Source organism: Enhydra lutris, unplaced genomic scaffold (assembly GCF_002288905.1).
Source record: "Enhydra lutris kenyoni isolate GAN:26980312 unplaced genomic scaffold, ASM228890v2 scaffoldscaffold25, whole genome shotgun sequence".
In the NCBI taxonomy this organism is placed as follows: domain Eukaryota; kingdom Metazoa; phylum Chordata; class Mammalia; order Carnivora; family Mustelidae; genus Enhydra; species Enhydra lutris.
Window position 1 is genome coordinate 3,737,144 of NW_019154109.1, and position 26,471 is coordinate 3,763,614.

Genomic DNA, 26,471 nt, shown 5'->3' on the forward strand with positions numbered 1-26,471 from the left:
GCCTCTCCCCTCCCTCAGCGCACCGACAAGGGCCATAGAGGGTATGAGGTTAGGGAGGAAGGACCTTTCTGCTAGGGAGAGGCCCATGCTCAGGGACTCTCACCCGAGGCCATTCATAGCAAGGTGGTGGTGCAGATTGAGAAAATTACATTCAGTGTTGCTTTTACGTCCCAATTATACTTAGTGTAATACTAACCATGCGATAGTTACCCCTGCCTGTGTAACTTAACCTGTTTCTACCTGTGGACCGCATTTGATCACTTGGGGCCTGTTTAAATGTTGCCTCTTTGAAGATGCCTGCTTGACTTCCCTGTGCCATGTTCATGCTTACCTCCATGCAGTAATTGCCATATTGTGATTATCTGTCCTAGGGTTTGCACCATTGGTTTAACGTCCATAACCCCAAAACTTGGCTCACAGTAGGAATCAGGCAGCACAGGATGGTCGGGTGGATGGATGGAAGGAATAGTCATCGATTAGGAGTGATGTTAAGCAATTTGAAGACGGAATCTCTCACACACTTTTTTGTTACAATTCATTCAGTTCCCAGAATGATACCTAAAAGGGAGCCAGAATCAAGAGGAAAACTAAGAACCAGCCCATATTTTGTCATCCTTGGTAGATACTTAGTGGAGAAAATACAAGAAGTTGTGCTATTCATACAGAGAGTTAATAGATAAACAGTTTATCCATCGCTAGCTTGTTTTTATAGCATCAGTCTCGTGTAAAGACAAAAACAATCCTGGACACTAGTAAGTATCATTTATATTTAATGCCTCTATGTTTATAGCAGTGAAACTCTAAATGATTATCAGCACCACTTAAAAATATGGCTCCTTGTTAAATAATTAATACATTTGATGGGGGTAAGCTTCAAGCAGTGCTGAAAGCTCCAGTAATTAATGGGCGGATTATAAGATGCTTGTAAAATGGCTTAAACACTAAAAGTATGGCATAGGTGTAATGGTTTCAAGGTTAACCCTGTGTATATAAATGTGGGGAAATGCTCGGTAAAGATGGCGGAGGGTGAGAGAAGAGAGAGCGAGATCACAGGGTATCACACCAGTTTTAGTTATTGATTTAAGATATTTTTAAAGGCTTTATAAAGGCAGAATGCAAGCATTCCCGATGCCCCATTTTTCAAGCATGCCTTTATCACATAAGAGCATCACCCTAGAGTCCTAGAGTCATAGACTCTGTTAACTTTGTAGGAGGCAGAAACTGCTGGGATGCAGGTCCTCCCAGCCCAGTTTGCTCATCTGACCCCATAGCTAAAATACTCTTACAACCAATGCCCTCATTCTACTGGAGTTCTCTGTTTCATTCCAGGTCCTTGGGAGTTAAGAATTAATGGTAGCTCATTTTTCCCCCCTCTTGTTTGCTGTTCTCAGAAATGACCTACGCTCTGAGCTTTCTTAGAGTCTATGACATTTCAGCTGTAGAAAGAGGAGGAGAAAGGGGAAATGGTCTTTTCCTGATTGCAAACCATCTAGCTGAAATGTCCCCCACACCCCCCCCCCCCCCGGTTTAAAAAAAAAAAAAGAGCCTTCTTTAGAACATGAAACATTGTCTTGTGTCCTTTAGTACTATTTTGAGCAGTCAGTCTGTTAGGACATATCGGGCGATTATAGGACAGTCTTTTTAAGGAAAGCCATGGGTTTCAAGTTAGCAGTAACCATCTATCAACTCCTAAGATTATGCCATGATTTACTGTCAGAGCATCATGTATTCTCTGATTTTCTGCCTCCCATGAAACATTGTGCTTTCCTTTTCTATTGATGTATCAACTATAATAGTTACAAGCAGCTACAGAAAAATCAATAGCAAGCTTTCATTACTGTGTACATCAAGTAAAGAGCCCAGGCTGCAGGAGCACACCTTGTTAGATGCTCGGCAGGGAAGGTGCACACACATGACTGGCTCTTTCCAGACTAAATGAAAAATGGTGGAAATCGACAGATCAACTGGAGGGAATTCAAAAAAATACGACTATATGCGAAACAGAAGAGCACAGAGCCTAGGGCAGCCATCACAGAGCATGGACAAGAGACACAGTCATGTTTCAGAACGAAAGCAGCATAGCTCACTGAGCATCTATAGACGGGTTCCATGTGTTCTGTCTTGCTATGGCCTTCTTAAGGTCATCGGGAAGTGGGAGTAAGTTCCGGCTTAATATTTACTAGATCGACTGTACGCAGAGTGTCACCATGGCAGAAGGGAATGACGCTATCATCGTGCCCTCCCCACCTGGCCAGGCAGCAAGGTTGCTCAGAACCACATGATGGGACAGTAATTTGCCAAGATCTTTTTTTTTTTTTTTAAAGATTTTATTTATTTATTTGACAGACAGAGATCACAAGCAGGCAGAGAGGCAGGCAGAGAGAGTGGAGGAAGCAGGCTCCTTGCTGAGCAGAGAGCCCGATGCAGGGCTCGATCCCAGGACCCTGAGATCATGACCTGAGCCGAAGGCAGCGGCTTAACCCACTGAGCCACCCAGGCGCCCCAGTAATTTGCCAAGATCTTAATCAGACTCAGGAGTCCTAGACACGCAGATGTACAAAGTTTAATTCTCTTTCAGAGCACATGTTGGAGGAAAAAAAAACCAGGATTTTAAAGCAACAAATACCTTTATCTGCCTTTGGGAGCACATTAGCTCCCAATTAGCGCATGTAAATCAAGACTGCTGGAAAATAAAACTTTGAGTGGATAGTCTGGGGGCTGTTAAGGCCTTGGGACTTGTCTAGCATTTCAGCATCAATTGGGGTGACACCAAGCGGAGATTGCCAACACAGATCCTAACAAGTCTGAATCTGAACCGCGTGAGATCAGAAATCCCGCTGAATCCCCCGTCTCAAAATACATGTACGGAGAAACGTATCCAGGTACCCAGGTAATGTACTTACTGATAGTAATGATCGACATAGAGGTTTTTCATATTTTGCTCTTAAAATCCAACTCCAAACCCCAGTTATAAAAATTACCTTTAGACATGATATATTTAGCAAGAACGTGGAAACTTGGGCCTTGATAATTTTTGCAGTCATAGGAGAGTCTTAACAAACTATAGAATTTTTGGAAATATCATAGCAATGTTAAACAGAGAAACAAACCTTGAACAGCAGACACACCTTCCCAAACCAGTTAAAAATACTGACAAATCTGAGCAAGTTTGATTTCTTTGGGTATATTTGTTTTTGGGGGGAAAGAGAGGAATATTTCAATGATGAACTTCTCAAATACTCCATTTCTTTTTCCCAATTAAAAAAAAAAAAGTTAGGAATGCATCCATTGTTTTCATGCAACCAGAAATGATGTAAGGATTTTTAATTTCCTCTTGCCATTCTGAGAAGAGGGAACTGTCATTCAGCTGTGGGCACTCCCTTCAGTGTTTGATGTTCAGAAAGGTTTGCTCTGTAGGATTGTGAAAAGATTAGATAGCCAGAGGACCCTGAGAAACTAGCAGTAGGCTCGCTCTCTCCTTCTGTATCACTCCCTCAGAGAAAGATCACCTTTCCCCGACTAATCAGTGAGCTGTTAGAACCACGAGGTTAGCCTTTTTTATTTGTCAGTATCCCCAATAATTAAAACTGTAAAGATAATTCCTATCATGCCAATCTCTAATTACATTCTTGCTTTCATTTCTTTTCCACTTTCCTGGTTGCTGTGTCGCGAATTATTTATGTGCAGTATTTCTTCTCTTCTTTGTTTCACCTGCTTTAGATGTGGTTGTCTTATATATAATTGGAGGTCTAAGAATAATGGAGTATCATTTGAACGGTTTTCAGCCAGGCATGATTACAGAATCTCTGTGAACTAAGCAAACACTTCCCTCAGTCATGTTCTTTTTAATAATTTTGTCATCTGGCAGCAAAAGTGCATTCTTTCCACATACTTTGTCTTGCATAGTTAAAAAGAAATCCTTCCGTGACACATTGAACCTTAATACCAAACAACCCGGTGCTTTTCCTGAGCTGCTGTGGAGAACGTTTGCTCTGAATATTGCTGTGGCCCAGAACTGCCTTGATGCTTCACAGATTGAGAGTAGGAACTCCAGCAGGAAAACCAGGGGCAGGATATTACTACGCACGGTAGGGGGCTTTCCAACCCAGCCATCCTAAGCCCTCTAGGGTCAAATTAATGGGGAAATCCAGAAGGACAGCAAATTTGCCATCAACTCATAAGGCTCCCTACCAAAGAGGTTGGTACTCAGATCTATCTACACATGTCCTGGGTGTTTAATAATGCTCTTTAAATATGTGTGGCAAATTAATACATTTATTAAAAAAGATTTTATTTATTTCACAGAGAGAGACCACAAGTAGGCAGAGAGGGAGCGGGAAGCAGGCTCCCTGCAGAGCAGAGAGCCCAATGCGGGGCTCGATCCCAGGACCTTGAGATCATGACCCGAGCCAAAGGCAGAGGCTTTAACCCACTGAGCCACCCAGGCATCCAAATGAATACATTTTAATCAAGAGTTGAGAATGTAGTTAAGAATGAGGTAGTGAGGGTGCCTGGGTGGCTCAGTGGGTTAAGCCGCTGCCTTCGGCTCAGGTCATGATCTCAGGGTCCTGGGATCGAGTCCCGCGTCGGGCTCTCTGCTCAGTGGGGAGCCTGCTTCCCTCTCTCTCTCTCTCTCTCTGCCTGCCTCTCTGCCTACTTGTGGTCTCTGTCAAGTAAATAAATAAAATCTTTAAAAAAAAAAAAAAAGAATGAGGTAGTGATGGAGGAGGAAATTAAAGAAAAAGAGTAGAAGAAAAGAAAAATGAAGGAAGAGAGGGAGGAAGAAAGAAAAAGAAGAAAGAGTAGTAGAAAATTATACACACTAAGCAAAGCAACTGTGATTATAGTTATTTCATTCTATAATCATATTCATAATAAGATTTGAATTTTCTTCCTAATTAAAAAATAAAAGAAGTTCATGAGTCAAAGGAACTATTCTAGAATTGCACTGGCATGAATATGATCATGTTGAATTCTGCGATCCATTTGAATTCTTAAATGCGTATGGTTATTTATGCAAATTATTAAAGAAAAAATAATTGTGGATACTTTGATATGTTTCACAAGTATAATTACAACTTCCACTGCATTATTCCAGAAATGTCTCTGCATCCACAGGGGTTCCCTGTCAGCTCTTGCCTCATTCAGCTCCCCAGTGGATGTTCCCTTCAAATTGGTCTCAGCAGTCCCGAAGCTTTACGTGTGGAAGCATGATTAAGAGTCCTTATCAGTGTGGGAGTGTTCTGTGACCGGCCCCACAGGTGGTGGTATTTCCTGTGCTAGACTTTCCACTCACTTGTGGCTGGTAATGCTCACTTGACATACTCAGGAAAGGGACAGGTCTATACTCAGGCAGAGGCCATGGGCCCTCTCTTAACTGCTTCTTGTCCCCAACAAGTGAAGCTTTGCAGACCAGAAGGAACCTGCTGGCCTTGCATTGCTTCAACCAGTAGTAATAAACATTGGCCCTCGTGTCCCCACAGAACAGTGGGAGACACACGAGAGCCAGAGGGACCCCCCACCACTTGGAAACAGATAAGTAGATCATTAAAGACATTGTAGGAATTCCATCAAAACATTTAGGAAGGGTCTTAGAAACAGTCGTGGACATATTGTGGGAAAGTTGCCTTGTTCATACACCGATGCCCAGTTTGGGTTGTCTCTGATCTTACCCACACTTGCACTTTGTAGGCATCTGCCTGAGAGGTTGGAAGCTTTTTCAGAACCTCAGATGTTTCATTTTACTGACTCATCCATGTTTCTGCATGTCCTTTGTAGACAGGGCTTTAGAAAGAAATACGTGTCTTCACAACTCCAGAACCAAGGCTCAGCAGAGGCTCGGGAGGGTGGAAGGAGATGTATCCTGTGAGCTTTCTTCCTCACCTCCACTCCCACTGGAAGTCTAGTCTCCAGAAAACAAAAAGCAGGTTGTAATAAAGGCATGGAGGGCACAACTTCAGAATCTGGTAGACCTGGATTCTAATCCAGTCTCCAGTTCTGCCGCCAACCAGCACGGAACTGAGAATAAAGAATAATAATAATAGCAGTGTCACCCCCACTGGGTTGTCTAATGTATTGAATGAGATGGCACTAATGCAGATGCTTAAAAAATGTTCATTGCTGGGGCACCTGGCTGGCTGAGCCCGTAGACCTGCAACTCTTGATCTCTAGGTCATGAGTTCAAGCCCCACATTGGGCATAGTTTACCTTAAAAACAAAGTTCATTGCTGGGATTATTCTTACCAGTTAGTAGGCCATCAGTAATAAATATAAAAGGCTCATAATTCACAAACTTAAAATGCTTAGAAGCAGTTGAAAAATAATACATAGTTTTGCACATCGAACTGACTTGCTTTCCGCCGTGACTTTTGATTTAATCAGAAAAGTAAGAACTGTTCTTGATTACGTATGTATCTGTTGGATGATGAGGGATTTGTTTGCTTTGAAATAGTGTTAGAAAAGATAAACAGTTGCTCTCTTCACCTAATGCAATCTGATATTTATGCATCTTTAAAAGAAATAGTTCTATATCCAGATATTTGTAGAGTTTAAAATGAACCTCAAAAGATACTATTTTCACTTATTATTAATTATGCAATAGACTGGGAGAAAGACAGCCAAGCATGTCAAGGATCATTTTTTTAAAGATTTGTTAATGCTTTGAAGAAATACTTATTTTTAAATTTGGGAAATGGAAGCCCCTTTGTTTCTTTACAACTAAAAAGGAATTACACCATGGTCTGCTCGAGGAAGAACTCCCATAGAAATGGGTGGTTCTAAAGTCATCACTGCCAGTTTGCTAATTCCCTGTATTGGAACTTAAAACATTATCCCTGATTTTCTCTGTTAATGGAGGCGTAAGGACAACACTGAATCCACAGAGAAGACAAAAATCAAGTTTTCAACATTTTTTTTTTTAAGTGCTCTACTTAGCAAGATGACAGCTGTTTAATTAAATACCAGCGGCAGTTTGGAGAAGTTGTAAGTGGTTCAGGACTGTCCTTGAGGCTGACGTGGCTCTACTCACTAAGCCACCATGAGGCTTAGGTGAAGAGTAGACCGTAACAGTTCTCCAGGGCGAATTCCAGAGAGAGGTGTCTTAGGAGACATGGGAGTGGCGCCCTGAGGTAGAGCAATGTCACTGGACCTGAGTGCCCTCTCAGGGAAGGCAGAGTGAATTGCTCAGAGCAGCTTAGAGTGTTAACACTATTTCTGATGTCATAGACCAGAGCCACTGTCTGGAGAAGCTGGCAGACAGGCCTTGGGCTCAGGAAGAACCATATCTGAGCTTTCCTTTAGAGTAGCACTAAGTAGGTGGAAGATTTCATGTTTAGCAAACTCACCACTGTAGGAAGATGAAATGACTAATGCTGCCCTGTGAACTAGGCACACTGGCTTACTTCATGGTAATTACTGTTAAAATACCTTTTTTTTTTTTTTTTAAGCTTAAAACCCCATTAAAAATTTTTAAAATTCAATTTAGTTAATATATAGTGTGTTACTAATTTCAGCGGTAGAATTCAGTGATTCATCAGTGGCATATAACACCCAGTGCTCCCTACATCAAGGGCCCTCCTTAATGTCCATCACCCAATTACCCCATCTCCCCCACTTCCCTCCTGTCCAGCAGCCCCCAGTGTGTTTCCTAGAGTTAAGAGTCTCTTAATTGGTTTGCCTTCCTGTTTTCATCTTATTTTTCCTTCCTCTATGATCATCAGTTTTGTTTCTTAAATTCCACAGATAAGTGAAATCATTTGGTATTTGTCTTTCTCTGACTGACTGACTTCGCTTAGCATACTACCCTCTAGTTCCATCCATGTTTTTGCAAATGGCAAGATTCGTTCTTTTTGATGGCTGAATAGTATTCCAGTGTGTGTGTGTGTGTGTGTGTGTGTGTGTGTGTGTGTGTGTGTGTTGTGTACACTGTATCTTTTTTTTTTTTAACATTTTATTTATTTATTTGACAGAGATCACAAGTAGGCAGAGAGGCAGGCAGAGAGAGAGGAGGAAGCAGGCTCCCTGCCGAGCAGAGAGCCCCATGTGGGGTTCGATCCCTGGACCCTGGGACCATGAACCGAGCTGAAGGCAGGGGCTTTAACCCACTGAGCCACCCAAGCGCCCCGTGTACACTGTATCTTTATCCATTCATCTTTTGATGGACTTCTGGGCTCTTTCCATATTCTAGCTATTGTGGACATTGCTACTAGAAACATTGGGGTGCATGTGCCCCTTTGAATGATGATGTTTGTATCCTTTGGATAAATACCTAGTAGTATAATTATTGGGTCGTAGTCTAGTTCTGTTTTTAACTTTTTGAGGAAGTTCCGTAGTGTTTTCCGGAGTGGCTGCACCAGTTTGCATTCCCACCAGCCGTGTAGGAGGGTTCCCCTTTCTCTGCATCCTTGGTCATCATCTATTGTCTTCCTGACCTGTTAGTTTTAGCCGTTCCGACCAGTGCCAGGTGGTATCTCATTATGGCTTTGATTTGTATTTCCCTGGTGCCGAGTGATGTGGAGAATTTTTCCATTTGTTTGTTGGCCATTTGTATGTCTTCTTTGTAGAAATGTCTGTTCATGTCTTCTACCCAATTCTTGCCTGGATTTTTTGTTTTTTGAGTGTTGAGTTTGATAAATTCTTTATAGATTTTGGATACCAACCCTTTATCAGATAAGTCATTTGCAAGTATCTTCTCCCCTTCTGTAGGTTGTCTTTTCATTATGTTGACTATTTCCTCTGCCGTGCAGCCACTTTTCATCCTGATAAGTCCCAGTAGTTTATTTTGCCCTCGCTTCCCTTGCCTTTGGAGACATGTCCGTGACCCCACCTCCCCCAATACATTTTAAAAGATGAGGAAACTGAGACTTAACAGCAGTTTCCTCTTTCCAAGGCTAATTGGCTAGTACAGTATTCACAGATCTAAAATCACCTCATTTCATTTTTCCCAGCTGTGGAAATGCAAGGATCAATAATTCCGTAAATGATCAAGAGTTGGCTATAATGCAACTGCCAGAGGATAAGCATTTTCTGACTATTGAATTAATGATATCTGGGTGTGAAAAGGCACATGATGAGCACACATTCATAGTTCCTTCCCTGTCTAGGGCTTAGAATTTGAGCATAGAATTTTCTAAAACAAATATGATCAAGGACCCTTGGGTGGCTCAGTCGGTTAAGCATCTGCCTTCAGCTCAGGTCATGACCAGAGGGTCCTGGGGTCAAGCCCCAGATCGGGCTCTTTGCTCTGCAGGGAGCCTGGTTCTTTCTCTGCCTTCTGCTCCCCTTTACTTGTGTTTTCTCTCTCTCTGCCTCTGACAAATAAATAAATAAACTCTTAAAAAAATAAGGTAAAGCAAGTACGATCAGATGTAAGATATTTTAGTATCATTACTATCTGTTTTAGCACTTCAGAAAATAATGATTGCTTCCTTTGCAAAATGTTGGAAGCTCTTGAAAGTTCTTAGACTAATCTTTCCTGTTATTTCTCTGCCACATGGTTAAACAAATACAAAACAAATTGGTAATATGGATTTTCTGTCTTTCACATACAAATATATATCCCTGAGCAATTGGATGAATTACTAATTCATGTTCCCCAAATTGGTATTTTGTTTTAATGATTTTTGTTAGGTCGTCGGTTTCCCTTAAGTCTGCTAGTTCTTCACCCCAGAGAGCTCTCTTTTCTTTTTATAGTCCCAGTAATTCAGAATAAGTATTGGTCATCTGAATGATTCCCCCCCCCCTTCATTTCAACTTCTGATGTTACTGAGCAGCAGGATGTTGGTAAGCCAAGGGAAATGACGTATTAATAAGTAAGAAGTGTATCTAAGTCTTGAAGAGTAGTCTTGGATATTTAGAAGAGGTGTATATATAAACAGCGGTTCTCATATGGGCAGAAAGCTGCAAGAATTTCAGTGCTTGTGATTCTACTTTTTAGTGCAGGTAGAAACAGAACACAATAAACCTCACTAATTAGGAACCATCCACCTTGGCGACAAAAAGCTGAATTTAACTTGTACTTAAAGAAAGGCAATTTTAATGACCAATGGTTTCTGTAAAATAATGCAGTTGATACAGTGTGGTGCAACTAAAAGGAGGTTGGGAACGTCAGATGGAACATCTAAAATACCTAATCTTGCTCCGAATTTTATCGCTAATTGATTGTGTGTCTCTCACAGGAAGGCTAATGCCAGACCTGCCAGAGTGTTGGGAGAACTTACATAAAATAGATGACAGGGTTTTGATAAAAGTTGAAGGAACCAAGAAAATAGTTTATTCTCAGAAATTGTAACGTACAAGGAGCCTCTATTTATATAGACCTTATAAAAGGTCTTAAAGCGTTTAAAACTTGGATTTTAGAATAAACGACACTTCAATAATAAGCTCAATTTCCTGAATCTGCTTCTGCTGCTGGTTTTAGACAGCTCTTCTCATGAGTTAGGTACTCAGAGTATGAAACGGAAAGACATCTGTAAACTTCCTGTCAAAAAACAACACCTAAATACAGTGTCTGAATTTGCACCAGAGTTTGAGTTGCTGAGTCCAAATCAGTGAACCAACAATAAACCCCACAGAACAGTGTGGTCATGTTTTCTAGATTCTGTATTTCTTGTGTGTGGGAGGCAGAGCGTCATACCCTGTCCTTGTATTGACTTGACTGTACCATGTTTAGTTCTTTTAAAATCAATACTTACTCTTTATTTTTTTTTTAAAGATTTTATTTGTTTATTTGACAGACATAGATCACAAGTAGGCAGAGAGGCAGGCAGAGAGAGAGAGAGAGAAGCAGGCTCCCCGCCGAGCAGAGAGCCGGATGCGGGACTCGATTCCAGGACCCCGGGATCATGATTCCGGCTCGATTCCGGGACCCCGAAGGCAGAGGCTTTAACCCACTAAACCACCCACGTGCCCCCAATACTTGCTCTTTAAAATGACAAGTATATTTATTTTCATCTGTTATATTCACATAATATATATCTATTCTATTCACATCTTGGTTTCAGTGTTCTGTTGAAATGAGTGGGATTAGACCCAGGGAGGCAGTGGTTCTCTGGACATTTTGCCTTAATTCATATCTAATCATACCTGATGCAGGTCCATAGGAGGCATTGCAGGCAACTCATTGCAAAGATGCACCCCCCCACCCCCACCCCCACCACCCCCACCTCCGCAAAAGGCCACATTATCCAGGGGATTTGGGATAAGGAGTACAGCAGGACAATGATGACCACATCTGTGTCAGACACAGAGAGACCTACAATGCCCTAGCCTTGGAGCCAGAAATACTAAGTTCACCAAAAGATAGCAGTGACGTTCCCTGTCCAGTCCACAATAGGCATTAAGGTAAGAGTAATACGAGCTAATTAAAACAAACTGATGCTTGGTATAGAGACTGTGGAATGCCTTTTCCCAACAATTGCATTTTGTTAAGGAGTGTCCTTCCGTTGCCCATAAACCTTTTCCCCATGGTGCTCTCTTTCCCTTCTCATTCGTGCTCCTTTTCTGCATGAGCAGTATCCCTTGCTAACCCTCAGAGACCTGGAGGATAGAAACAACAGGTCCCAGCAGAAAGCTGCTCTTGGCAATGCAGCCGCACTGTGGGCTGTGGACTAACAGAAGTAGTTTTAAAGAAAAGGATTTATTTCAGATGCTGAATTATGAAGGAGTATTGATTGTATGAGTGGAAATATCTGGACGATTATATCTTTTTTCTTCTGGACTAATGCTGTAATGCGGAGAAAGGCTTCAACTACTTAAAATTTTGAATACAGTACCTTGTTTACTAAATGTGCATGTAAATTCTTAAATGTTACCTTTTACCTCTTAGAAACCATCTCTCTAAAGTCAATGAGAAAGTTGTAGATCACCACTGAAGCTAAGTAAGTCGAACTGAACTGGGCTCTTAGCCACACTCACACAAAATAATATTTTAATTGGCTAAGCTAATATTTGATCCAAGTTCATAAAAGTTTGAAATCAGATAATTAAATGCAAATACAGTCTTCATCCCAAAGACGGTAAGAATGCCTTTAAGCTAATATTTTTAACAAGAAGTGTTCGACAGCATTCTCTTGTAAATTTTATCATACCTGAGGCAGTTTTCCTCATTCGATTAGCTGGAAAGCTGAATTTATCCCGAGGCAAACCAGACATCTAGTACAGGCTAAATTCAACAACTCGAGCTTAAATTTGGCTTAATATATCCCCACTTGGATCTGCCTGTTTAATTCTCTTTCATATGATAACGTTGGTTTATTCATAGTCTTGACTTACCACCTGAACAAACCAAACCTCATATCTTATTCTAAGAGAAGAAGAAAACTTTGCAAAACCCACAAAAGTTCCTGAATGAAAATCAGATGCAAAGTTATGAATCAAAAACTGTTTTGGGACGTGACTACAAGAATGGAGTGAAGAGCTTTTCTCTCAGGAACGGCTGCTTTTTCTGAATGTGGACATTTCGTATTCTGAGGGGGACAGATGGTCTTAAAACAAGACAAGGACTCTGACTTCCAAGGCTGGCCGGCCGGGGCAGCTGCAGTTTTGCGTGTCATGTGCCCGTGAAAAGTTAACCTATCATCAGGCATCGTATGTATTTGCCCTTAGTTATTAGGTCTGTTCTGACGCACAGCTTTATTTGAAATTGAGGGGGAAACCAGAAAATGGCCTCATCCCAGGCCCCCTTAAGTTTTCTTTCCCTGCCTCAAAATAGTCCGTCAGTTCCCAGCCAGAGACCTTATTTTTGCCTTTCATTCTCCAAGCATTTTAATGTGGTTTTTTGCTATCATCTGGTATGGGAGAGGTTGATGAAACATAGGATCTATTTTAATTCCTGTTTTTAAAATAATTCTTTAGGAAAACCTTCCTTCCTCATTTTTACCCCCAACACTTTGGGAAAACAAACTGCAAATTTACACGTAGAAGGAAAATGTGAGTGTTCTGTGTCCGTTGACGTGGCCCCTTAGCACAGTACAGCTTCAAAATCGATTTTTCCTCGTTGTACACAGATTACCAGTTCATAACATCAGACAAACCCAGTGTTTTCTCTTCCCCTAATTAACTGAACTCAGTTTCTTCCATTTTAAATCTGATTTGAATCCAATTATACTTTTTTTAGAGATAAATTATGGGAAATGTGTTCTGCTGTGATGTTTGAAATTGGTTATGAATTGAACAAGGTGAACTTTAAAACTGCTTAAGAGTTTAACAGCTGGGACTATTGGCATATAAAAGGTGCTCAGTATATTCTTAGGGAGTTGATTTGCATATGCTTTATGGGAGTTTAATTCAAATTAGCAAGTTTAATAGTATATGTATTGGGTGTCTTTTGTGTGTGTGGTGCTGTGTTTGGGCTGTGTGGAAGATAAGACAGGATCACTGCCTTTTGAGAGAACACAATCTAGTAGGGGAGGCAGGATACAGACCAGTGACTGGAAGATCAAGAAAAGGGGGGGGGGCGGAGAGGGGCGTGGCGTGGCTGCACCTGGGTGGCTCAGTGGATTAAGTCACTGCTTTCAGCTCGGGTCATGATCTCGGGGTCCTGGGATCGAGCCCCGCATCGGGCTCTGCTCAGCAGGGAGCCTGCTTCCCTTTCTCTCTCTGCCTGCCTCTCTGCCTACTTGTGATCTCTTTCTCTGTCAAATAAATAAATAAAATCTTTAAAAAAAGAAAGAAAGAAAGAACGAAAGAAAAGCTTGGCAAGGAAGATAGGACTGGAAATAATTTGGAAGATCTTTCAGGCACAAGCAAGGGGAAGATTGATGTATGAATTCGTGTGAAAGTACATTCTTTCGCTCAACCAGTGTGACACAGTCTTCTGCTTTGTCCAGGCGCTGTGCTAGGCCTGGGGAGGGAAGGGTTACCATTAACAAGGTAGGTCTATCCCTGTTCTCAATTGACAGTCAGATAACCACGTAGTACCCAATCATCTATGTGATGGGCAAATGGAACGTGCTAGAGGATCTGTAGAGATGGATGGCTCGGGGGAGGCTCCCTGGTGGCAATGACGTCTATACGTCCTAAGAGATATCAATCCAATAATTGGTCTAGGGAAAACAAGAGAATGAATAGACTCAGGAAAAACAAAACAAAACAGAGAGTGAGCTCAGTTTTAGTGTGAGTTTGAGATACCTGCAGGCCATCGGGGAAGAGATGTCCATTAAGCAGCAGTAGCTACAGAACCTCAAGCCTTCAATATGGGTCATTGAGTGAGCTGGTAAATGTGTAAAACATGGCCAAGTAAAATGTTCTACACGTAGAAAAGTCCACATGATTCAAGAAAAACAGGCAGGCTTGGCACTACATTCAGAGCACCCAGCCAAAATCCCCTTTTGAATCTTTCCCAAGAAAACGCAATACATAATGGACTTCGTGCTTCTTGCTTACTGTTATGAAATAATTCTGCGTGAAACAAAAATAAAGTCTGCCGTGAATTTGATACGGAAGAATAGTAGTATGTCAGAGGCAAAAAAAAAGGAAAAGGTTTTGGTTTGGGGCAAAGCAGTGTTTAATCAAGAAATTTATTTGTTCATTCTTCACATATTTATAGTGGTCCCCGCACCCCCGATCTATGGGGGAAATGTTCCAAGACCCCTAGTCATGGATGCTTAAAACTGTGAATCATACTGAACCCATATATATATATATATCATATATATTATTATATATATAACTTTTTTTCTATAAATGCATACCTGTGATAATGTTTCATTTCTAAATTAGGCACAGTAAGAGATAATCAACAATAACTAATAGTAAAATGGAACAATTCTAGCAATGTACTTTAATAAAAGTTACATGAATGTGGTTTTCCTCTCTCTCAAAACACCTTACCCTTCTTGTGATGACGTGAAGAGATAAAATGCCTACGTGATGAGGTGAAGTGAGGGGGATGGTGTGGACGCTGTGGTGTAGCGTTAGGCTCTGCTGACGTTCTGATGACACATCGGGGGGAAGGTCATTGGCTTCCAGACCACAGTTGACTGCCTGTGGCTGAAACCATGGAAGGCCACGCCGTGGATAATAAGGGGGTCAGCTGTAGTGAGGATCTTCTCTAAGCCGAGCATTGCCCTCTTAGATGCTAAGATACAGCTGCAGATTAGACCAAGTCTCTTCCTTCACAGCTTCCACTCTGATGAGGGTAGCAGGCAGTTTCAAAAATTAGACAAATACACGTATAATGTACACGCAGTCCAACAAGCAATAGTAAGAATGTGTAGTTGAGGGATGTAGGGAAGGGTAAACACAAAATGGGGCAGTGGTCACTCTGCGGCGTCAGGCGTTCGTTCATGGAAGGACCACAGGAGGAGCCTGAAGGGATGTTGTTGCCGTTTGATGTTCCTTGTAAGTGTTCAGTTCAGGAACGTTGAATGCATTTACCTTCTTGTCCAGCCGATCTCCAGAACTATTTTCATCTTGCAAAACTCAAACTCTATACTTACTCAACAAAAGCCCCCATTTCTTTCAGGCCCTGGTAATCACCATCCTACTTTCGTCTATGAATATCCTACTCTGGGTGCCTCATACAGTGTTTTTCTTTCGATGACTGGCTTATTGAATTAGCACAGTGTCCTTGTAGCCTATGTCAGAATTTCCCTCCTTTTTAAGGCTGTTTAATATCCCAGTGGATGTGGGCGCCTGGGTGGCTCAGTGGGTTAAAGCCTCTGCCTTAGGCTCAGATCGTGATCCCAGTCCCACATCGGGCTCTCTGTTCAGTGGGGAGTCTGCTTCCCCCTCTCTCTCTGCCTGCCTCTGTGCCTACTTCTGATCTTTCTCTCTCTCTGTGAAATAAATAAAATTTTTTATACAAATATCTCTGATACATGACATGTATTTTAAAGAACAATGAGGCAGAGTGAGGGCGCAGAGAGTGATTTGATAACGAGGCCGAGCCTATAGAAAGGGTAGTTAGCAAAGGCTTCTTTGAGTAGATGTTACTTGAGCTAAGGCTGAAGTGACGCGAGGAAGTGAATCTGTACAACAGGGGAAGAACCATGCAGAACAAGGGCAGCAAGTACAAAGGTCCGAAGGCAGAAGGAAGCTTCCATGTTGAAGAACAGCAAGGAGACCAGTGTGTCTAGAGAGGAGTGGGAAGGTAGACTATGATAAAGGATTTCCATTTTCTTCCAAGAAGACACTGTATGTGAACTCCTGGAATACTGTTTCATTGGAAGTATTTAAGCGATGCCATTTGTATTCAATTCTGTATTTTGTGTACTCAACAGAGAAGTTGCCCATCCTCGGCACACAGGAACTATCTTTGAAACTTCTGCAAGCTCTGTGTGTGCATGCCAGGGCTCCATTTTTCCTTGTCAAGGAGGGAGCTACTTCAACGTAAATGAATTCAGTGCCACTTTTCCTGGGGCACAGTGTGTCAGATCATAGCTGTGTACTAAACAAAGTTTGAAATGATTTGTAATTCAGGCCAAAAACCATCTTAGAGAATTGAAGCACTTTCCAGACAGTTAAGCAAAAAAAGCCAGTGTTAGTCCAATGGAATGATTGCAGAATTCTGCTTGTACCTGTATGTTGACAACCCAGTATCTTCTCCCTTTTTGGGGTTTGTTTTTAAGATTTTGTTTATTTATTTGACAGCGAGAGAGGGAACACAAGCAGGGGTAGTGGGTGAGGGAGAAGCAGGCTTCCTGCCAAGCAGAGAGCCTGACGCGAGGCTCGATCCCAGGACCCTGGGATCATGACCCCAATCGAAGGCAGAAGCTTAACAGCTGACAACCCAGTATCTTCCTTTCTATACTTCAGTTCACAAGCATCCAGTCATGGACCATTAGGGCTGTGGGTGATGATAGAGACCAAGTCCAACCTTGAAGTTCCCAGGTGAGGAAAACTTGAGGCCCCAAATAGTGAGGTGCTCATGATCTCACAGTTAGAATTGAGACTAAAATAAAGATATTTAATTAGTGAGGAATTAAGTGTCCATTGCCTCTTAAGGATGACATTATGAACCAGAAATTGACAAAAGGGCAGGCACTGCTCCAGGTGACATTCTTTATGAGATGATATTTCTGAGCTGCACAAACTTCAGAATTGGTCCCGTTTTCTGGAATATTCTTTGTGATCATGGATGGGATAAACTTTCAAGTATTCACTGTGCTTTAATTTTGAAAAACAGCGACATCTTTTTATTTATTTATTTATTTTGTTTTTTAAGATTTTATTTATTTGACAGGGAGAAAGAGATCACAAGTAGGCAGAGAGGCCGGCAGAGAGAGAGAGGGAAGTAGGCTCCCTGCTGAGCAGAGAGCCCGATGCCGGCCTGATCCCAGGACCCTGAGATCATGACCTGAGCCGAAGGCAGAAGCTTAACCTGCTGAGCCACTCAGGCGCCCCTGCGACATCTTTTTAAAAGTTTATCATATTTAATGCATATTTTACTTTTCCAGGACCCTAAGAGACTAAAAGAGTGAGTTCCCATATTTTACAAATAGAACCACAGGCACAGAGGGAAGGAAAGATCTGCTAGACAGGACTGGTCAATGAAATTAAATCAGACCAAATTCCCTTTGAATGATGTTACTATAACCACAAAGTCAAGCGCTTTTCAAACTTCTTAAGTCAGTGGAATCCTTTTTCCTAAACTCCATATATGAAGCAGAGAGACACTGTTTTTTCCTTAGTCCTGCCACCTTATACTCCCAGTGGAAAGGGATGGTTGGGGATTGCTCAGAAAAGACCTTATGACACTAACTTGTACTCAGTCTCAGTTGTGACTGCTATTTATAATAATGATCTGTGGCATTTAAAATGTTCAAGTTCTTCAGAATCATCAACGATGAATTAAAGTATGCGTCATATCAGTATAAATATCAGTAGTATACTATTTCATTCAAATGCTCTGAAAACTCATGTATTTTGAGACCCCTTAGAAAAGGAACTGTTTTAAGGAGGACACCCCATTCTCCAGCCCCAGCAGGTGGCAGAAACTTGCAGGCTGTGGCACTAGGGAGAAAACAAGTGCCAGGACCTGAAAGTCAGGAGCCCTTCAAGGTCCAGTTCCCAGCTCTGCTCGGGGATGACTTGGGGGCGTTATTCAAGAATTCCAGAGCCAGAGAGCCTGTTAAAAACCAGGGTCCGTGCCTTAGTAGCTGAGGAGGTAGAGTTACATGACCCCTGGAAATCTGTTTCTTTATCTGGAGAATGAAGACAATACTAATATCTTCCCAATAAGATTCTTAACAGTATTAAATGAGAAAACGTGTAAAAAAATCCTTTGCACATTGACTAGTGCTTTGAGATCTTAGAAAAGCTATTTAATCTCTGAGTCTTAATTTCAAAATACCTATAATACCTTCTCAAGAAAGCATCCCTTAAAAGCTAGCCTTTTCCAGAATCCCACCACTAGGCCCCGTTTCTGTCTAAACATTCTCACTGAGCCTGGGGGCTCAGTCAACAGTCCATTGGTAAATCCCAATTCTGACCACCATCCATGCCTCTCTGCTGAGGTCTGGGCCTTCATTTCCTGCCATTTCCTCTGTATCTACTGAGTGTTCCACAAGCTCTTTAAATTCAACATGGCTATACCTAGACTTACTAAATCCTGCCCTCTCAGATACCCTCTTCCGCCTCTTGCTGAAAGGGTAGCCACCACCTTCCTCCCTTGACAGACACCCAGAAGTCATCCAGGATCTTTACTCTCTCCTACTCTCGATAAACACAGGGCCAAGAAGCCCTGTTGAACCAACGATCTTGATGCCTTTCAAGTTCATCCCACCCCCGTGGTCCACAGTACTTCTTACCTCTATTCCTGCGACAGCCTCCTGACTGTCCTCCCATGAGACTGCTCTCTTCTTCCCCTCCTTCAAATACCAGTCCCTTCTCCTCACTTCTGGTACTGGAGCTCCACTTCTGGAGCTCCACTTCCGGTGCTCTTTCTAACTCAGAGAGCTGATCATTTCCTTCTTAAAACCTTTCAGTGCACCTGTATTGCTTTCAGACTGAAATCCAGACTCTTTTTGACAGGTGGTGTCCTTCACTCTTAAACTCGATGGCCCATCCTCCTCTTGCCCTCTGCCCTCCTCCTGCATGAAAGTGAAGCTGCTGATCGTGTGTGTGCCCTAGACATCCCTGCTTATCTCTCTAACATTAAATAAATTACTTCACACAGAGACTGTGTGTTTTATTCCTGTGTCTTTAATACCTGGCACAGGGCTATCAGACTGAATGAATGAGTGGATGGATGGATGGGTTCATATACACATATACATAAAGGTGTAAATAATAAATAATGCATGTTATAATGCCTGGTAAGTTACAAAGCATCAGTAGTTGTAAAGGCTTGTTATTTCTATGTACATAAATAATGCATATGCTGTTTGTCCACGTTTTTACATAATGGCTCCTGCCAAAGAGTTTCATTTTCTTGTTAGTAATTTGCATATGAAGACACTGAATTGTGTGTCCTAGTTGCTAAAAATAGCTCGTGGGTTAATAAGCCTATACACACAAGCACATTTTTGTAGGGGACTTAACAGCGATGAATGTAAAATCTTGAGTTTGAAGTTTTGCTGAAAACAGGTTAGAATTTAATCTTCAACATCAGCACTAAAATATCTTGTCCTCCCATTTCCAACCCCTAAATAGCCCTCACTTTTTATTAAGTGAACTTTGTTCATATGAAAAGAAGTAGCAAGTTGCTCTCAAAGTTCTTACAAAATTATGTATATAAATTATTTAAATATAACCCTTTAAAAATTTCTTTTAATTAATTCCTTACAGAAAATTCTTCCCTTTCTCCTTTTCTGGCATATTAAAGCAAAGGGTCTTTTGAGGACAGATTGTGTACCAATTTACAGATCGCCATCCTTCCAAAAGCCTCAAGGAAAAGAAAGTGTTCTCTGGGTGCGAAATAGTACCTCTTTTTCCCACTTTCATCTCCTTTAAAGGGCAAGATGCAATCGTTTTTCCACATGCGGAAAATTAACAAAGGTAATTATCTTCTTAGCAAAAGACAGCACACTCCATTAGAGCCCCTAGCCCCCCAACTCCTAGCCCCCTTGCTCAGCCAAGGACCCATCACTGAAAAAAAGTGCTGAACAGGAAGATTTATAGACTGTGCCATGTGGCAGGTACCAGAGAGGCAGAAATCAGTATCTTCATCTTCAGAGAGAGTCTGAGTGTTGTGTATGACTGAGAAGCCAGTGCTGTAATATATTCAAGAAGACCTAAGGGTTTACTTTCCAATAAGGATGGAAAAAATCTGAGCATGCCACTGTGAGCTTATCGTAATGCTGCTTCATATAAAAAGTTGGTAATTAGTCCCTGAGTGAATAAAGTAGAATAGATGATAAGAGATTGATACTTAGAGGAGAAGCACAAAATGCTTTTGCCAGTCATCAAAATTTAAAGGCTATAGAGAAAGGGTTGGGGATGCCTCTTTCTGTTTACATGCAATTTCCAACTCCGAATTTGCAGTGGTAGAGTTCATTAACTTGTATTTTTAAACTGTATTAAAATGAAGCTTATATGAATTTCAAAGGGGAACATGGAGGGCCAAATGCAGGAGACTTTGAGATCCAGCATAAGACACCACAGAAGAACTGGTGGGAATTCTGGTCTCTTGTCAGTCTCTCCTCTTCCAGCTGAGTGTTTTTCTAGAATCCGAATACGGTACGGTGGTATTTAGATGGGAACTGAACACGTCTCAAAAATGTATTATTTCTGAGGACTCCAGAATAGGTAATAATTTTTCCAGATTTTGTTTTCTCATGTAATTTAATACCAGTTCATTCAGAGGTTTTGGTGTTACAGGGCCCTGTTATTTAATTTAGACTACCATGTATGCCAGCTCCCATTCATTACTTAATATGGAATAGATTTCATAGGTATTTCGTGTGTGAATTTTCACAAAAGGTCATGAATTCCGTGGGGCGCCTGGGAGACTCCGTCGATTAAGCATCCAGCAGTTGATTTTCGTTCAGGTCATGATGTTAGGGTTGTGAGATCACACCCCGCTTTTTGGGATCCGTGCTCAGATCAGAATCTGTACGGGATTCTCTCCCTACCTCTTCTTCTGCGCCTCCCCCAACTCTCTCTCTCAAATAAATAAAAAAAATTCTGTGAGTATTGTGGAAGCACACTTAAGTTTCTGGACACTTCCTAAGAGGTAAGTACAAATGAACTACATAAAAGAGAAAAATACGAGTCTTCTGAGAGGTGGTGTTATCAGTATTTTGGCACTTAATCTTCCCTGTTGCTTTTAGGTCTTTGTGAACCATCTCGACCATAGCAGAGAAACTATGGTCCACCTCTCAGGCTAGACATGCAAGAAATGTAGGAGCTCAGGGATCTTAACTCCAAATCCAAATGAGGATGTGGGTGCATTTCCCTTAAAGTAAAACTGTCCAAGGGAAATCCTCATTGGCAAAACATGTAAATTAAGACTTGATTATTCAGACCACAGGATTCACACAGGATTCTTTAGCCAGAAAATATTGTCACATTTTAAATATTTAATTTCAGGAAGAAATCTGTTGTATAAATGAATTTTTGAAAGCCAGTTTCGAATTAGAAAAAGAAAAGAAGTTGGCTTATAAGACAGTTAACAGTTGGGGGCGCCTGGGTGGCTCAGTGGGTTAAAGCCTCTGCCTTTGGCTCAGGTCATGGTCTCAGGGTCTTGGGATCAAGCCCCGCATCCGGCTCTCTGCTCAGCGGGGAGCCTGCTTCCTCCTCTCTCTCTGCCTGACTACTTGTGATCTCTATCAAATAAATAAATAAAATCTTTAAAAAAAAAAAAGACAGTTAACAGATGAATGTAATAGGTAATGTCACATTGATATCAATCTTGGACAAATACATCAATAATATAAAGAAAACATTACTTGGAGAATTCTCTGGGGATGCTTTGACTAATACTGAGTCCTCAGGCCAAGGTGCGTACAGTCTACTAGGGAAACAGACGGTTAGTAAAGCAGTGCAAATGCTGCTAGAGTAGAGTCAACCCGCAGAGCAGTGATCCAGGAACTACGTGGTCAATAAATGAGAGCAATCCCATAAAAATCTTGTTCTTTCTTTTTTCTTTTTTCCACCTTATATAGCTTAAATAATCAGGATCATTGACATCAAATTATAGATTATCTCTGTAGACACAAACAAAACATACAATCAGTAAGTACCTTGGGGTCATTAGCAGCATAAGTTTTGTTAGATTTTGTGAGAAATTCTTAGAATTGGCTTAATGGGAAAATTCAGTTACGTGAATTCAACTCTGATGGACTTATATATTTATTTATTTTTAGGATTTTATTTATTTAAGAGAGAGAGAGATCACAAGTAGGCAGAGAGGCAGGCAGAGAAAGTGGGGGGGGGCAGGCTCCCTGCTGAGAAGAGAGCCCGATGCGGGGCTTGATCTCAGGACCCCGAGATCATGACCTGAGCTGAAGGCAGAGGCTTAACCCACTGAGCCACCCAGGCGTCCCAACTCTGATGGACTTTAGAGAAAAATTAGAGATATGGCCAAAGTATAGGAAAGCTGTATTTTTTCCTTCAGAAGGAAAATGGCATATATTTTTAAACTTTTGGAAGAAAGGTACCAGTTCAGGTCAGTTTTTATAGAAATTATCCAGCACATGCTAATCTGGAGGCTTTAAATGATCATTCTGTGATATTAGTAAACACATAAACCAGAGCTAATGCTCTATCCTTCATTTTATGTTTTTTAATAGATTTTTTTTTTTCTTACCGGAGTGGCATAATTTATCACAGAAGGTAGAGCCTAGGTCTCAAAAAATACATTTATCAAAAAAAGAAGTTTCAACAACAACTTTCTAAAAAGACTATTATTCATTTATCTTACATTTTTTTTAAATTTATTTATTTGAGAGAGAGAGAGAGAGATCACAAGCAGGCAGGGAGGCAGGCAGAGAGAGAGGGGGAAGCAGGCTCCCTGCTAAGCAGAGAGCCCGATGCGGGGCTCGATCCCAGGACCCTGAGATCATGACCTGGGCCGAAGGCAGAGGCTTAAGCCACTGAGCCACCCAGGCGCCCCCATTTATCTTACATTTTTAAACTGTGCAAATTCCTCCATCCTCCCTATTAATCTCTGTGACTCTTGTTAGCTTTCCCTGCTTGTGAGAATATCTTTCACTGTAGCATAAAATAATGCTCCATTTCAGTTGTTTTGCTGTAATTGTGTTTAGATCACTGTAACACCTAAAGTGACTTGTTTTCTTTTTCAACTTCCTACTCGTATGTAAAAGAGAAAGGTGAATTCTGTCTTCTTTAGGTTGGATGAAGGGTAAAAAGAAAAAACACCGAGAAATTTGCCAGTATTCAGAGGAACTATTTTTAAATGATGTCAGCTCTTTGCAGTGATCCTTTATGAACGACCCATACACATCACCAGAATGAGAGCCCTTGAAAGGAGAATGTGCACCACAGGGTCAAGGCTGACACGAATGTAAATTCTTCTGTCCCATAACGGGCTAGAGTGTATCAATGGCATTTCCATTTGTTGACATTTTGTAATTTTGAACCAAATGTAACTCAATGTATTGGTATTTTCAAATGATTTAAGATAGTTTTTTAAATATTTTAGATCAGCGCCTGGGTGGCTCAGTCGTTTAAGCATTTGCCTTTGGCTCAGGTCACCGCAGGGTGCTGGGTTTGCGCCCCGCATCTGGTTCCCTGCTCAGCAGGGAGTCTGCTTCTCTCTCCCTCTCTCTCCCTCCCCCCATGCCTGTTCTCTCGCTCACTCTCTCTCAGATAAATAAATAATATTATTTAAAATAAAATATTTTAGATCAGATGGAAAATGCTTTATTAACTGTGAAGCGGGACATCCATAAAATGTCAAGTGAGCAACAACTTGCCTGCCGGTTTCAATGTCACTAGAAGACACAAATCCTAATAGTGTAGCATTTGGCTGTTGGCACATCTCACTAATAAATAATCAGATTTTTTTATTCTCCCATTTCACTTTGAAATAGATGTCGTACCCAATGCTCGCCCTACGTACTAATTCCTCACTGTTTCTAATTTGGGGCAGAGATTTGGGGGATGAGGAAGGGGAAGCATGTTGAATGCAAAGTTAAGGCTCAAAATATAAACACGAAAATCATCCCAGACACATTTAAACAGCAGATGTAAGGTAACCTTTTTTGATGGTTTTGTTTTGTGTTGTTTTCTCTTGTTGTTACTTTTTTTATTTGAGTAGAATTGACACACAGTGTTTCATTGGTCGCAGGGATACAATATTGTGATTCAGCTTCTCTGCGTGCTGTGCTGTGCCCATCCCAAGTGCAGCTGTCATCTGTTCACCACGCAACGCTGGGACAGGGTCACTGACCACATTTCCTACGTTGTGCCCTTTATTTCCTTGACTCAGTCATGCCAGAAGGGGCAGCCTGTATCTCCCACACCCCTTCCCCCATTCTGCCCATCTCCCACCCCCCTCCGAGGCAAATGAGTAATTTTATTTTAAGAGGATTTAGAGATACCAAAATGGACATGCACATAAGTACAGGCTAAGTTTGACAGCCAAGTTCAGCGCCAGAAGTATTGGGTATGAGTTACTATGGTAACTAGTAACTGAGTTTAGTACATTTAACCTTTTAATCATAGTATTATGTGGTTTTCTTCAGAATCATTCTTATTTATTTTTATCCAATTAGAAAATAAGACAGGGCTGGAGGGGTGCTGCATCTGTTTACTTTCTTAGCATGGATGTATGTAAACACACATATCTATATATTTTTTTCGAGAGACTTCTATATACACATTATATAAAAGTTGGAGTTAACGTAAATAAACTCCAGAAGAGGAATTCCAACAAAACCGTTTTCCCTTGTTCACTGTCTGTGCATGTATGCATTTGTATGTCATGCTGTCTTTTTTTGATTCTGTGTTTCTCCTTTATTCAATATTTATAAAGACCGCTAGAGCAGATGCCTTAAAACAACTGGATGATCATCAGGAGTTAGGCTGCGTGAAATGCCTGTGTCCATCTTCTCTGTATAAGTGACCGAGGATCGGGGGGAAAGAAAAGGAAAGTAAAGTATCAGACTTTCAAACCACATTCAGGTTAAAGGGCACCGGCCATCGCGGCGCGTATTCTGCCTAAAGGACAGGGCTTTCATTTGATAAAGATCATTAGTCACTGAGATATATATTTTAGAGAGCTCCAAGTAGCGAATAGTTCTGTTGGCAGTCACTGGAGTGTACCAGATGGTTCATTAGCATAGGCTAGACAAGTCAAAGGCTTTCAGAATCATTTAGAAAATGTCAAACAGAAACAAGAACCCTGTCACTTTTTATTAGAATTAACTACATCATACCCTGGACACAGATTTCACCTTGGGTCAGAAAAATTAATACAGAATTATATGAATTGTGTAATATACTGGGTTAAGATAGGTCTTTCTCTAGGGACTCATTTGCCGGCAATATATTATGATCCCTCTACTTTAGGAATCCTCAAACCTTTCCTTTTGTAAGATATGAAAAGAGTTGACCTTGCTCAAAATCCATTGGTGTCTAATTGATTTGAGGTATATGCAGAATTTCAACAAGACATTCTTCTAAAGCTCTTTTGTGAGCCTTTTCCCGGGAAGCTTGGCGAGTGGGGCTTACTGAATATTCAGCAGCCTATAAAGTATGCTTTATGTCAGGAGGAAAATACATCCATTAATTGAACACACGGCTGTAGTAAACAGGAATTAAAATGCCATTAAAATAGCATCCCTTTTTTTTTTTTTAAATCCAGATGTCAAAAACCTTGAGAACTTCCAGCTGGTAGAAGGTGTCCAGGAACAAGTCAATGCCGCCCTGCTGGACTATACGATGTGCAACTACCCACAGCACACAGAGAAATTCGGGCAGCTGCTTCTTCGACTACCCGAAATCCGGGCCATCAGCATGCAGGCTGAGGAATATCTCTACTACAAGCACCTGAACGGGGATGTGCCCTACAATAACCTCCTTATTGAAATGTTGCATGCGAAAAGAGCTTAGGTTCCAGCCCCTAGAAGCTCTGCTTTCAAAACAAAAAGAGATTGGTGGGGGTGAAAAGACAGGAAGAAAGAAAAAAAAAAATACTCTGAACTGCTCCAAGCAACACTAATTAAAAACTTGGTTTAAAGATATTGAGTTTAAAAAGGCATAATAATCAAATACTTACTAGCAAATAAATGATGTATCAGGGTATTTGTATTGCAAACTGTGAATCAAAGGCTTCACATCCCCAAAGGATTCCATATAAAGACACGGTAACGGAGTGGATTGAACTCCTGGATGGATACCAACACCATACTGGAATAAAAACGGATGGAACAATTCTTGTATAGTTAAACTGATCTCCGCTGTGAAGAAATTTAGAAACTGATCTGTGTTATTAATTAGGCTTCTACAGCAGGGGATTTGAGCTTATGGAATGCCTCCACGGTAAAGCTGAACTAAAACGACTCAAAAAAAAAAAAAAAAAAAAAATCAATCGGCTGCGCCTATAATAGCCCTTCCCTCTTCCT

The 26,471-nt window shown here is 41.2% G+C and overlaps 1 protein-coding gene across 2 annotated transcripts in view; it reads left to right on the top strand.

Moving 5' to 3' along the window:
- Positions 1-25,959, top strand: part of LOC111151101 (nuclear receptor subfamily 5 group A member 2) — a 135,330-nt gene extending 109,371 nt beyond the window's left edge. For both annotated transcript variants that reach the window (XM_022508876.1, XM_022508877.1), the window contains one exon: positions 25,712-25,959. In XM_022508876.1, the coding sequence (XP_022364584.1) occupies positions 25,712-25,959 (248 nt within the window). The remainder of the gene's footprint in view (positions 1-25,711) is intronic.
- Positions 25,960-26,471: the final 512 nt, after the last annotated feature.